The sequence below is a fragment of the Schistocerca serialis genome, chromosome 2, assembly GCF_023864345.2.
Source record: "Schistocerca serialis cubense isolate TAMUIC-IGC-003099 chromosome 2, iqSchSeri2.2, whole genome shotgun sequence".
NCBI classification, from domain to species: Eukaryota; Metazoa; Arthropoda; class Insecta; order Orthoptera; family Acrididae; genus Schistocerca; species Schistocerca serialis.
The window spans coordinates 708,597,363-708,611,383 of NC_064639.1; the positions used below are offsets into that span (position 1 = coordinate 708,597,363).

Genomic DNA, 14,021 nt, shown 5'->3' on the forward strand with positions numbered 1-14,021 from the left:
GGAAGTTCAGAAACATGACAGATTTCAGCTGTTTGCTCTGTTCATTGCATTAGTAGATGGAAGGCCTGGACTGTCTGCCTGTCTGTGTAGGTGATTATATAGCATCCCTGATCATTTTTTGTGTTTGTCTTTTCTGTTCTGTATTTCTGAACACTTAATGCTGTATCTACAATCTGATACTAGTGCTAGTGGTCTTTTTTCAGCCCAAGCAATATGTTGTTTCCCATGACAAACATACTGTAAATACTTTTTGTGACTTGGTGTAAACTCATCCTTCCCAGAGGATATCCTGGCAGAAAAACTGTCCAGCTTGCAGCTTGTATCCCTTTGCCTGGTACCTTCAGAAAAAAGGTTGAGGATAGTAAACTATCCATGATGGCCCTTTGTGGCCTCAGCCCATTCTGCCCTATTGGATGATAAAAATTGGCCTTTAAATGAAACGTGAAAGTCGCCACTTTGCCAACTACAGTGGTCTTCTTCACAAGGACACCCATTTTAAAAAAAATAATAGGACTCATATTTTAACTAACCTCCTTGAAAACATATTGAAGTTCAAGCAGTACATAACAACAACAGTGTAGTGACATAGTATTTAAATATAACAGTTTAAATACGTATAACTTCCAAACACAAGGTAGAAAACAATTTTCAGCACTGCCATGTAATTGTCAATACTTGTAGATCTCTCATGCCACTCCTACTGCATTTTTTGACTGCATTTATAGGGTAGTTGAAGATGACCTCCACCTGAGTGATCTCTTCCATCCTTTGTCACGTACTAGACAGAGCAACTCATAAAGGGATGTCATGAAAGCTGGCACTCATCAGGGCATTTTATAGCCAAAGTGTTTTTGAACACTAAAATAGTTTCCAAAATAGAGTTCATCAAAATAAAAATGTAATCCACTACATTGCATATAATTTGTTTTTTCATAAGATCTCAGCCAAGCTTGAGACTTAGTTGCTTCTTGATAAAGTGAGTAGTAATTCCTCACAATGAGAGTGAGGCTGTGACACTCCACAAGTCCACATGCATGTCTATAGTGGAGAATGTCACATCATTGTCTTCGGTTAAACAGAATAAGAACGATCATGGCATAGTAAGGTTCTCTTGTACTTTGCACTTATTGAAGAAGTATACATCTACAAACATTCAACACTAGTGCAGTATTATCATTTTAATCTCAGCAATAAACACTAATTACAAGTAAAGTGATTATACTAACAAATTTATTTAAATAGTGACATACAGAAGAATTACCCAATTTATGGGATGTGTCGAACAGTGAATCAGCAAAAAGTGTAAAACCAACTGCCAGTATGTACTATTGATGTCAAAAACCAGTGTACGAGTGATTTTGAACATGACAGGATGATTGGTCTCATTGAACTAGCTTTATCACACTATGCTATTCTGATTGCTAAGGCGCATGTTGGTAAGATGTGGTGGATGTATAGAACCAATGGCTCGTTGCAGAAACAGTCACAGGCAGACCACAGCAATCGTCCTAGGGGTATGCAAGCCAGCCACCTGTGAAATTTTGCAGATTGACACTCCAGTAATGCTGGGTTGGCATTCTTCAATACAGCAGTCTACTGCAGTGGTGGGTTGGATGGCTACGTGCTGTAGCCTAAAGCAATGTTCCACAGACAGCTACATGATGGGATGTGAGTCTCTGTCATAACAGCTGGGACTACTATATTATGCTCCCAATTCAGCAAATACCTTTATTATGTCAGCACTGCAAATTCCTGTGCTACGGTCTTGGTTCTGGCCACCACTCAGATATGCAGCTGAGTAGCTACAGCTTTGATGAGCAGCATCGTCAACCAGACATAGCCACCAGGGTGTGAGCCATCAGCTCACCCTTGGTGGTTCTGGGCTTCAAATTGGTACAGCCTAGGCGAGATGTGTCATTGGGTACTGTCGCCTGACACTCCAGCCAATCTTTGAGAGTCCTAGGTTTGAGTCATGGAATCTGAAAGCCCCTGCAAGCCACCTTGAGGCATGCAGTGTGTGCCAGTGTGACCGTATATTTGCTGTGCTTTGGAGTGGGCATCCAGCCCACGTCAGTAAGGTTGCTGTCTCCACTGGCTGCTGTTGTGCTGTCTTGGCATTCTGCTGCCTCAGTGGACTTGCTGGTCTAGCCATGACTGGAACCTGGACCGGAGTTGTCGACCTAGTGTAGGAGAATTTTCAAATAATAAAGAATGTTTTACTGACCCAGCATTCTTGACTCTGTGCTCTCTGCAGTACTGGAAGATCCCACCCTCGTTGCACATGCCATTCTGGTGGCAGTGAAGTGGTTAACACAAATGCAATACCTGTACAGGATTGCATGCAGTGATTTTTTTTTGGGTAATTCCACATGACATAATTCAACAGGACAATGTCACATATGGTGTTCAGTGTGCAAGAATTTTGCAAAGAACAATGGGTAGATACTGCTGCTTTCCTGGCACATGTTTTCCTGACATGTTGCCAATAGAACATGTCTGGGATATGCTTGATTGACAATTTATTTGTCCCAAACTTCAAGCAACAGCAAATGATGCTTCAGGGGCAGTTTGGAGTTGTTGGGAATAAATCTGGGCTTAGTTGATTCCATGCAATGAAGTTTTAATTCCAAAGTGCAAGGGATTTTCACACTATGCTGAATTCATGGAATCAAATATCATGTACAGTCCAAAAGTCCTAAAAATTTATATATTGTCGTGCAATCTGAGGTATGAAATTTGTTTCACAGGTATGCTTCTTAGTTTGACAAATGTCAGTGTACTTTTATTTTAAGTTATTGTTTATTTATAAGTTTTATTGCTTTATTTTTCATTGACCAGGCTGGGAGGAAACAAATCAGAATTACATTGTAACGAATGAGAAGCAGCTGGCAACCAAAAGCACTGCAGAACCATCTGTCCTTTTTTCATGTGGACCACAGTTTGGACCAGGACATGCCGTGGAATTCACTGTAAGTAATAGGTGGCAGATTCAAAATGTAGCACACTGTTTAAGTGTAGTGAAAAAAAAATTCTCAACAGTTTTTTCACCTACATTTAGTAGCAATCCATGAGATACATTATTTCACCTACTCATTGTCAGGTAGGATTTAAGTGTTTGTTATTAAAGCAGTCTTTGTGGAGGAAGTACAGTAGTCGTCGTAGTAGTAGCAATAGTAGTAACAACTGACTGCCAAGGATCATTTTACAATGTTAGAGCTTCTGTTATACAAAGATTCATGAAAATAATTGTATATATCAGCAGAATAAAGGTATTGGAAGTGCTTTTCCTTAAATCAGATTCTGATTGATGGTATAAGGAAAGACAGTCATTCACATAAGGAAGCTGTTTGGTGCCTGTAGCTCAGCTAATAAACTAGCATTCTTTTTTATAGTGCACAATTACAGCACACACCAGTGACCCAAACATTATTTATATTCGTATCTAATGCTCAATGTGTAACTCTGCATGACTGATGATCTCAGCAGTTTGGTCCCATAGAAACTTACCACAAATTTCTACCTTTGCAAGAAGGTAACATGTTTTCCTGATACCATTGTTTGTATTCTATCTGGTATTTTCCATTATTGCAATAAAAGTGAAAGGTGATCAAATGTTGGGAAACCTTTATTCGGGGCGCAATTTCTGTTTCAGGTTGTAAGCAAGAGCCTCTTCAGACACCCTGCCCACCCCCCTCCTCCCCCCCTCCTCCTCCTCCGCCTCCTCTTCCCCCCTCTTCCCACCTCACCCTCCTTTCCTAATGTTCAAAATAGTTCAGTTTAAGGCAATGATAACTTCACTCGACAGTGGCCTATAATCATGTCACATCTGGTTTGATCTGTGCTTCAGGACTTCATGATGTGCTTTCAATTTACTATGCTGTAGTTTGATTATGTGATGGTGATTTGGAATGAAAGAAGTTGAACCATATATTAAGTAGCACTCTCCTGCTAAATTCTATTCCACATGCTCAAATATTAAAAGCTCAAATTTACATCAATTTATCCATATTAGTAACTAGAGTTATATGCACTTCAGTTAACATGACAGCTCATTTAAGACCAAATAGCGTGTCTTCATCGCACATAAACCATCCTGGCATTGTAAATTATAAATAATTCAATTTAAGTTCATACTAATAATCAGATTACCAAAACTTTAATATTTCCATGCTCTGCTCATTCTGTATTTCACAGTAATCATATAAGAAACTAAATAACATACAAACAACAGAGCTTAATGACATTTTGTACCTTAAAAAATGATTCTGCGCCATATGCTAGTCCATGTGTGATTGAACTGCCCATCTCCAACTACAGAGTACATTTCATCCTTTATTGGTGCACTTCAACAATGCCCAGTATCAGAAAAGGACTGTCTTGAGGGGAAAAAAACCTTGTTTCACAGAGCGCCTAGCCTTCAGTGCACATTGATTATTCATATGATTTTCAAACATATTTCTGTCGGTTTTTGAACACATTCTAAGTTGATTTCTGAATGAATCATGAGTTGACTTTCGAATGCATGTATAGTGTACTTGATGTGTCTGTCAGGGGAATCCTCGCCGTATCTAGAAATAAACCTTCCTGCAGACAAAAAGGGATGAGGCTATATGAGCTGAGCGGAGAAAGGCTGAACGGATGAATGCCAATCGCTGTCTGATTATGTAGTTGATTGGGTTCGCGAGTGATTAGTATTGTTATAATTGTTAGCGAAATCCATAGATTCAGACTACCATTGTGGAAAGAAACGACTAACAGGAATAATGGGTAAGAAAGATTACATATTATCTTCTTGGTGTATCCTAGAAAATTTTTGGCCAGATTGCAGCACTAATAAGGGCCAGTTGTACAGTGGCTACCAGCAGCTAAGTTCTATTCTGGAAGTAGTGGGGAAATGTGTTGTACGGACATGCATCAATGCCTAACCGGAGAATAGTCGCAGGATAACTAAACCGATGATTCAGGCAGGGTTAGTGAAGTTAACCGATGAATAGTTACAGAATTAGTGATGACAAGATTGTTTGTTAGAATGAGGAAGGAGAAGAAACAGGGATATAAGACAAATTAGGGAAGAATATGATGATTCCAAATTTATATAAAAATTTCGTACTACTACTTTTCCATCTCCATAGATTACTGGTAGGACAATGGAAAACGAATCAGTGTGTGAAAAATAGAAAACAGAAGTAAGTGATGAGGATATGGGATTGGAAACTGAAGGAGAGTGAAAGTGCCGAGAAGTATAGAGAATTAATCACACAAAAATTTCCAAAAGACGTTTTCTGTGATGTAGAAAAAGAATGGAGTTTATTCAAAGACACTTTAGTCAAAGCAACACAAGAAGTATGTGGTACAACATCTGGAAAGGAAAAAGTAAGACAGTCAAGTTGATGGGACGATACCACAATCCTAGCAGTTTGAAGAAAAAATGGAGCATGGAGAAAGTGGTGGAAAACTAAAACTGATGAGGACCATAAAAGATATATAGAGGAAAAGAAGAAGTGCAAAGAAATAGTGGAAAAAGCAAAGAAAAATGCATGGGAAGAGTTTATATTTAAAAAAACTGAAGATGTGAAGAGCAATAAGAAAATCTTCTATGAAATGATAAAAAATAAAAGGAAGGCTTCTGAAGTATCAGTAAAGATGGAAACAGAGGATGGCACTGTGATTGAAGATCTGAGGAACATTTTAAGAAACTGTTAAGCACTTAGGTGCAGGCACACAAGGAAACAACAAAGAATGGAGAAATTGAGAAAAATTGGGAAGAAATGGAAATAGCTGTGAAGAAGATGAAGGGGGGTAAAGCCCCACGACCTGATGAAATATTAGTGGACATGATAAGAGCAGCGGGTCCAGTGGGAATGCAGTGGCTGTATAGATTACTGTCAAATATGTGGAGAAATAGTACAATACCTGATGATTGGAGAAGAGGAGACATTGTTCCCATCTTCAAAAAAGGCAATAAAAGACTTTGTAAAAACTACAGAGGAATAACCCTTATGAGTCATACAGCCAAGATTATTGAAAGAATTTTACTAAATCAAATACATGAAAGGAGCTGAGTGAAGAACAGCACGGGTTTAGCAAAGGAAGAAGCATGATCGACCTGATATTTTCTATCTGTCAACTGATGGAAAAAGTTGGGAGTATAACAAAAGGGTGATAATGGTTTTTATAGACATAGATAAGGCATATGACTCAGTTAACAGGGAAAGACTCTGGGAAGAAATGAAGAAGATAGGTATAGAAGATGGATACATTAATGTAATAAAGACATTGTGCAGAGAACACAATTGTAAAATTAGAGCACCATTGGGGAACTCTGAATACTTCAAAATAAGACTAGGACTTAAACAAGCAAGTATTCTATCTCCTGCACTTTTTAATGTTGGAATGGAGGGAATGAGTAGGGCAGTTAAAAGATATACTAAAAGAAAAAGACAAAAAGATGATTTTAGCAGATGATATGGTAATATGGGGCAATAAAGATGTAGATGTACAGCTACAACTTGATGTGTGGAAGGAAATAATGAAAGGGTATGGATTAAAAATAAATAAAGATAAGAGTGAAGTAATGGAATTTGGAAGAGACAAAGGGATCAATGGGAATATTACTTCGAATGGAGAACCCTTCAAAGTGGTAAACAGTTTCACTTATTTAGGGAGTGAAATATCTAGTGATGGAAGAATAACCAACAAAATTAATAGGAGGTTTCAGAAGGGAGGCAATTTCTAGGAAACAATAAAACACCTGATTTGGAATAAGGAAGTTTTAGAAAAATCAAAACTTCGTATGTAAAGACTTATTACTTCCCTATTGTCACGCATGGAGAGAAACATGGACAATGACAGAAAGGGACTGGAGCTGACTGCAAGCAGGGGAAATGAAATTTCTTAGAGCAGCTAAGGGAAAACCAAGAAAGTATAAGAGAAGAAATTTTAAAAAAAGAGGTTAAGATGGTATGGGCATGTTAAGAGAGGATGCATGGGCAGAGATTTCCCAAAATTATGGAAGAAATAAAGATGGATGGAAAAAGACCTAGAGGGTGCCCAAGAACACAGTGGAAAACGGGAGTGAGAATATCTGTGGAAAGGAGAGGTGTGACCTGGGAGCAAGTGGAGGTAGAAAAGGGGTGGGAGGACCAAGCAAAATGGAGAGGTCTCATCAGCTCCCAGACACGGCAGTATCTGAAGCTGGATCCGGATACAACAACTACTTTTCCATCTCATGCTTGAGAAACTGGAGAGTATGAATGAAATTTTGAAACTATTTCCTAACATAAAGCTTTTTGCTTATAGTAGGCCTGATACGCATTTGATATTGGTACTTCATGAATTATATTCTATCGAGTGATAAAAATGACCATTTGTGCCAAAAAACAGTCTCGTTTATTTCGTGTGTGTGTGTGTGTGTGTGTGTGTGTGTGTGTGTGTGTGTGTTACAATTGCTGCAGTTTTAGAAAGGCCTATTTTGTTTTCTCTAGCAGACAGTGACAAAATAGACATAACCAGATCGAGAAAACACACCGATCTTGGGTACTATTTGTATTAACAGCTTTCTCAGTATTAGACAACAACATTTTGATTTTTCATGTAACAAAACATTCAATGAACTTTGATGGGATAATAGATCCTTTCGCAGAAAGGAAAGAACGCCATGTAAAGCTGTAGCAAGATTAGAGAGAAAAAAATGCTAGGAGCTAAGGATTGAAGAAATGTATATTGTCATGCTTGTCTCTTGTCTTTACTGGTTGTACGTACCCTATACTTATTTTTATTTTACACAAAACAGCAAGTTATTAGCTAACAGGCAACAAAGAGTGCAAATTTCCTGAAAAGTTCTTGTTCTCCCAATTACAAATAATCCCATCTGAGGTTTTTTTAAAGAAAAAAAGAGGGGCAGGATGTCAAACCGACTGACTGGCAGGAGGAGAGGCACTGCAGGACAGTTTAATTTCCACTGTCATGAATATAGTTTGATGGCATCCATTACAAAATTTACACATTTCAATTCCACAGAGTGAAATACAGTGACATGCGACAGAAGAACACTGTGTGAAGAGGCGTGGCTCTACACTTTCGTGCACTTAAGACCAAATAACATGTCTTACATTTCCTCGAACACACATGTTATATGTATCAGACTCTTCAGAAAGATGTGCTCTACAAAATGAACATATTTTTGAAATTTAGATTGTTTTAAAACTTTTGACATCCTATCTCAAATGCTCGAGGGGGGGTGGGGGTCGCCACTATCTAGTATTGCCCCAGTTCGGAAATTTCGTAGATTCGGACCTGATACGAGGGCAGTCTGAATTATAGTGGGGAAGTGGATAGTCTCCACGTGACCTGTGTTTACATTGAGTGATTTTGCTGTTTCCTCTCCGTTTACTGCTCTCACTTCAAATGAAAACGGATTTCTGTGGCCGGGAGCTATCAAATACATTCACATAGTTACGGAGGGCTAAAATATGTTATTAGTTTTAGATTTTATTTCCACCGTTATGACAGTCAAGCATTAATCGCCTTGCAGAACAATGAAGTTATTTTTGCCGGTTTGCTAAAGAAATTTGGCTTTTATTAATCTTTTCCACTGAGGCAGTCAATGTATTTGAAACAAAATGTATAATTCCACACAGTTGGCTAGTTTCAGTTATTCACTGCATTTCAGGTGCACGTTTTCATCTTCTAGCACGTTTGGCATTATCCCATAATAAAGAACCAAACATGAAATAATACAGTACTGGTAGTCCAAGAAAATTTACATCCCGAAAAACACATTGGAAAACTTAATATCAGGTCGAGGCCTACTTCATTGGGAATTTGGACAGACAAATGTGCACTTTAACTCTGCACATTTTAGTATTGCTCATGAAAGTCTGATGGTCTTGAAGTATGTCTGATGTCTTGTTTCTTTTATGACATAATGTAAGATCTTTTAATGTTTTACATGTACAAACATACAGGCTTCCTACGTTGTCATAGCTGCGCAAGCGGTGTGGTGCCTGTTATCTGGTGACTGCTGAAACAAACCTATTTGTAACAGGTTGTGGGAAAATATTGCGAATGACGGTTTAAAAAGTGTTACTTTCAAAGTAAATTTCCTTTTACGCAAGTTGAACTATGTGCAAGAATGTATGGCGAATTTCTTAAATCACAGAGTGTGCGACTCTCATTTAAAAATCGACTCATTGATGACGAACCATTTATATGAATTTCGAGCCCTAAGGATCAGACATTTATATGTTGTCATTAAAAATTTTCCTGGCACATTTGTGTGATATATCTTAAAAGTGTAACACATGCAAAAAATATCAGCATTAAATGTGAAAGTTTAGCTTTTCTTGCAGCTCATTAATCTTGGAGACCAATATTATATGTGAAAGCATTGCTTTTCTTGTAGCAACACTATGTATATTAATTTAAACTATTAACTTTTCCTGTTTGTGTGTTCGCGCTACTCAACAGTGATGTTGCTATTGGCTGACTATATCAAGTGTCCTATGCTCTTAATATCTGCGGTCGTCGGCTGGCGAGAACATTTGACATGAGCTATGTCTGGCTTGCAAAAGCAGGTTGCAATCTTGATTCCAATGCTTCTGAAAGTAACCTGCAGTGTTTGGTGGAATTTGAATTAATACTTATGTAATACGAAAATATGCAGCGTACAGTTTGCTGCACATCAAAGATCTTTCCAAAACATGTTTTTTTTTCCCCTGATTTTCGTTTTCTAAAGTGCTGGGAAATTCTACACTAGTGTATAAAACCATAATCATTTAAAGGACTGACAAGTTTTACAGTTCCGAGGTAGAATGTACTGTCACTTAACATGGAAAGAATGTGTTTTTACCTGGGAGAAAATGCATTTTTAACTGAGATATCTGGGAATTGTTTTTCCTTGTCTGTGTACAAACCTGAAATTTAAAGATACATATTCAACAGAATGAATATAAGAGAAAAAACTGCAAAAATTGAAAGGGAAGGAGGAGGAGGATCTTGTATAAATTGCAGGTTGAACAACATAAAATGCAGAGGGAGGGGGGAGACACCACAGTGAAGTCAAAAAAATTTCACTAGGTCCACTTCTTTTCTTCCAGTAAATATATGCATTATATTAATCTACCATAATCTCACCACTCATCAAATGGGAACAGCAATCAGTAGCTGACAGGCACAGAGTATAGGACAGATAATATCTGAGAGCACTACACTGCAGCATAGGCCAACTGGTGCACCTAGTTGCAGAGCATGCTTCACAGCATAATGTGGCTGACTTTAATGGCTATCCATACAGGTACACCTGCTTACGTACTCCAAACGCAACCATGTGTTGGAGGGTGTCTTGTACCACTGCTAAGCATTCCTTTTTCAGCTCCATTTGCAATTTGAGCAAGGGAAAAATGACTTGGCTATATGCTTCCATATAAGTCCTAATTTCTCTTGTCTCTGTTCTCCTTGTGATATATTATATATATCCAAATCCAGAATGACTCTCCATTGCTCTACAAGGGATTATAGAAAAAATATGTATACACATACTAAGTTTATTTTGAAACCTTAAAAAATGGTTACCTTTTTACAGGTAACTGAAGGAGACAATAAAAGTACCAGTCCACAGAAAATAAAATCACATATAGATCTCCCTTGGTCAGATACAAATGCATCTTTGTCCTCCTCACTAGAATGGTCCACAGAATCTGCAGTGTCACTGATATTGTCATGATTATCTTGCATTTCTGCCCATAGTAGATACTCTTCACTACCATCTAATGCATTTGAACACAGTACTTCTTAAAGCCATTCACAATTGATACACAGGATATGTGTGTCCAAGTAGTATGGATCCATTCCACAGTTAAATATTCCAAAGGCTTCATCAACTTCCCAGTAGTAATCTATTGCTGTACAGTTGCTTCAGATGGTCTTCAAATGGCTTATTGACCATGATATCTAACAGTTGTAGTTGCAAAGACATTACTTCTGGGATCACGACAAGATTTGTGTTTAATCTAAGGATTTCTGCCTTCACTGCTGGTGTCAGTAATCAACTCATTGGTCATCCTTCCTTTTCCATTGCAACAAAATGTGACACCAGGTAGAAGCTTGTAATTGGGCACAGTTTTATGACTGAGGATGATGTAGGGTCACGTCTTTGTTCCATTGACAAACACACATAATGTCTTGGTGCTTCGCCATCTCTCATTGCCCATAGTACGAACCAATGTGCTTTTGAGGCCTTTCTCTTCTACTGTTGTACTGAATGACATGTCAAAGTAAACAGGAGTTGTGTCAGCATTTCCGGTTTGTACTTTTTCAGTCTTATAATGTGTCGCTAATACTCTCCCAAATCCTCCACATACAGTGCTGTAAGATGCTAAACAAGGGATGTTTGACATCGAGGCACAAGTCCATTGAGCACATCATCCTTGTATACCACACAGAGCTGGCTTTAAATTGGACACTATGAATCTGTGCCAATTCACCTGATTTATTTCAAATGGCAGTGAGGTGAAACAGTCGTTAGCAGGCAACCCCTGGGGAACTACAGCAACTCATTTGTATAATGCTTACCTAGGCATGTCCAGGTGGACTTTTATTTCCATAGCTGCTCGTATGACCGAGATGGACCCCTCAGAATCATCATCTCCTCCTCCCAGCCAAATAGGTGGGCTGCTGGTAGGTACCAACACTCAGTCGCTCAAGAGGCCTCGTGTTACAAGCCCTCCACGTTCTGAAGCTATTAAGAGTAGCTCAATATTTCATAACAGAGTGGATGCTGCAGATCAGAATTTGTATTTGATAGTTAAAAGAAAAGAGAGAACCTTTGAGAAAGTCGCCCCTTTTTACATTCAAAAGGATTTAGAGAGCATAGAGACATAAAAATTGGTCAGTAGGACAATTGGTGAGTAGGACACTATTGCTTGAAACTTCTAATTCACTGGAGGCAATGAACCTGCAAAAATGAAATTCTCTGGGGAATATACCATTGAAACTGAACTCTGCACCAAATTGAATTACAGAAAAGGGTTTGTGATATGTAGGAATCTGGTACCTATCCCCAAAGAAGAACTGAAAGTCGAGTGCACGCGAGAAGGAATAGTTGACATGCAGAATATCTTACAAATCCAACTCATTTATACTGACATTCAGCAGCACAAAACTTCTAGAGCATATTAAGGCAGGTTCCCTTCACCTCAGTTTGCAGCCTTAGATCCCCAACCCTATGCATTGTTTTACATGTCAGTGCTTTGGGCACATCAACTTAGGTTGTAAAGGAAAAGCCACTCGAGGCAAATTTGGTGAGGCCACCCATGAAGGAGTTGGCTGTTCATCTCCTCCGAAGTGTGTTAACAGCTCTGGGGTTCGCCCTGTCTGGAGTAGGGACTGCAATGTGTTTTGTGAAGAAAAGAAAGATACAGGATACCAAAACAACCAAGCATATCTTGTATGGTGAGGCCAAAAATATCTATAATGCCATGCAGCCCTCAACATTCACTACCTCCGTTGATTCTTTTGTTAAACAGCCTGTACAGAAGATCGTCGATGCCTGTACAAAATTGTAGGATGCTAGTGTCAGTACTAGCATGTGCCTTTGACATTGTGCTTGTCCTGCCGCAATTACTTTGAAGCCTATACCTCTTCCCAGACTGTCAGCCAAGGCCATGGTTGCGACCATTGTGGATCTCCCGCTCCTCCAAAGGTTCAGAATGGTCCATCATCCAGTACTGGTGCTACCACCTCCATGGCTGCAGCTCCGAATTATCCCCAGGCAGAAAAACTGAAATATAAGACAAAAAATCAGCTGCCAGTGGAGACAAGAAGCAAACAGTCTCACGATGTTGACATCCCTCTCTGTGGTTTTTCTCATGACTCGTCTACAGAGCCGATGGATCTTGATGTCAGCCTGGGGCAACATCTCACTCCAACATTGAGCCTCCACCAACTGTGGGCTGGCCTCCATTGCGGAAAGACAGGTGAAAGTACAAGCTCCATGATAGAGGGCTCCCGTATTACAGTGGAACATAAGCGGATTCAGGACACGTGTAGAGGAGTTGAAACTGGAATGCCCTCTGTGTTTGTGTTTCCAAGAAACACATTTTAAAGCATCTGGTGTCCCAGTACTATCACAAGGATGACCTGACTGGGGAAAGGGTCAAGGGAGGGGTCACTTTGTTTGTCAATAATGCGCACTGCTCGTCTGCTCTCCCCGTAGCTACTGGCCTGCAAGAGGTTGCCATTGAAATTCACATATTTCAGAAGATCACTGTTTGCTACTTGTATTCACCTACGCATGATGTGATTGACTCTGAGGCTCTAATGGGTCCTATAGAACAACTCCCACAACCATTTCTCATACTGAAATACTTCAATGACCATCATGTACTGTGGGGCTCGACCTCTACTTGCCTCGGAGTCAGGTTTTGGAGAGCCTCGTGCCGCTTCATGAGCTGTGCAACCTCTACACAGGCACTCCCACTCATTTCTGTGCTGCTACTGTGTCATCCTTAGCCAACAACCTCTCTTTCTGCTCTCCAGCCCTTGCGAACTCTGTTTAGTGGGAAATCGTTGATGACCTCCATTCCTGTGACCACTTTCCACTCTGCATTCACCTACTACATGGAGCTCTCCCTGAAAGGATGCAACCACAGTGGATGATCAACAGAGCCAGTTGGGTGCTGCTCAACCAACTAACTGTGTCTGAATGCCATGACAGCATCCAGGAGGGAGTGGACCACGTCACGCAAATAATCCACTGTGCCACTGACTTATCCATTCCAAAGTCCTCTCATCTTCCTAGGAGGTACATGTCCCTTGGCGGACCGACGAGTGCCGTTCAGACAAGCGAGTCAGGTGTGCAGCTCTGCGACAGTTTAAGTGCTGCCCAACGCTGGGAAGACCTTGCAGCCTTTCAAGTAGCAAGGGCAAAGGCTTGATGCATCAGCAAGGAGAGCAAGAAAGGTAATGGCAAATGTTCCTGGACTCGATCAACTATTCTACTTGTTCTGTTACAACATGCGAAG

General features: G+C 39.7%; 1 protein-coding gene across 1 annotated transcript in view; it reads left to right on the plus strand.

Annotated features, from left to right (window-relative positions):
• LOC126457877 (cytokine receptor-like factor 3) overlaps positions 1-14,021 on the plus strand; it is a 139,140-nt gene that overhangs the window by 101,426 nt on the left and 23,693 nt on the right. Inside the window, exon 5 of the mRNA XM_050094546.1 lies at positions 2,839-2,969. Coding sequence (XP_049950503.1) covers positions 2,839-2,969 — 131 coding nt within the window. The remainder of the gene's footprint in view (positions 1-2,838; positions 2,970-14,021) is intronic.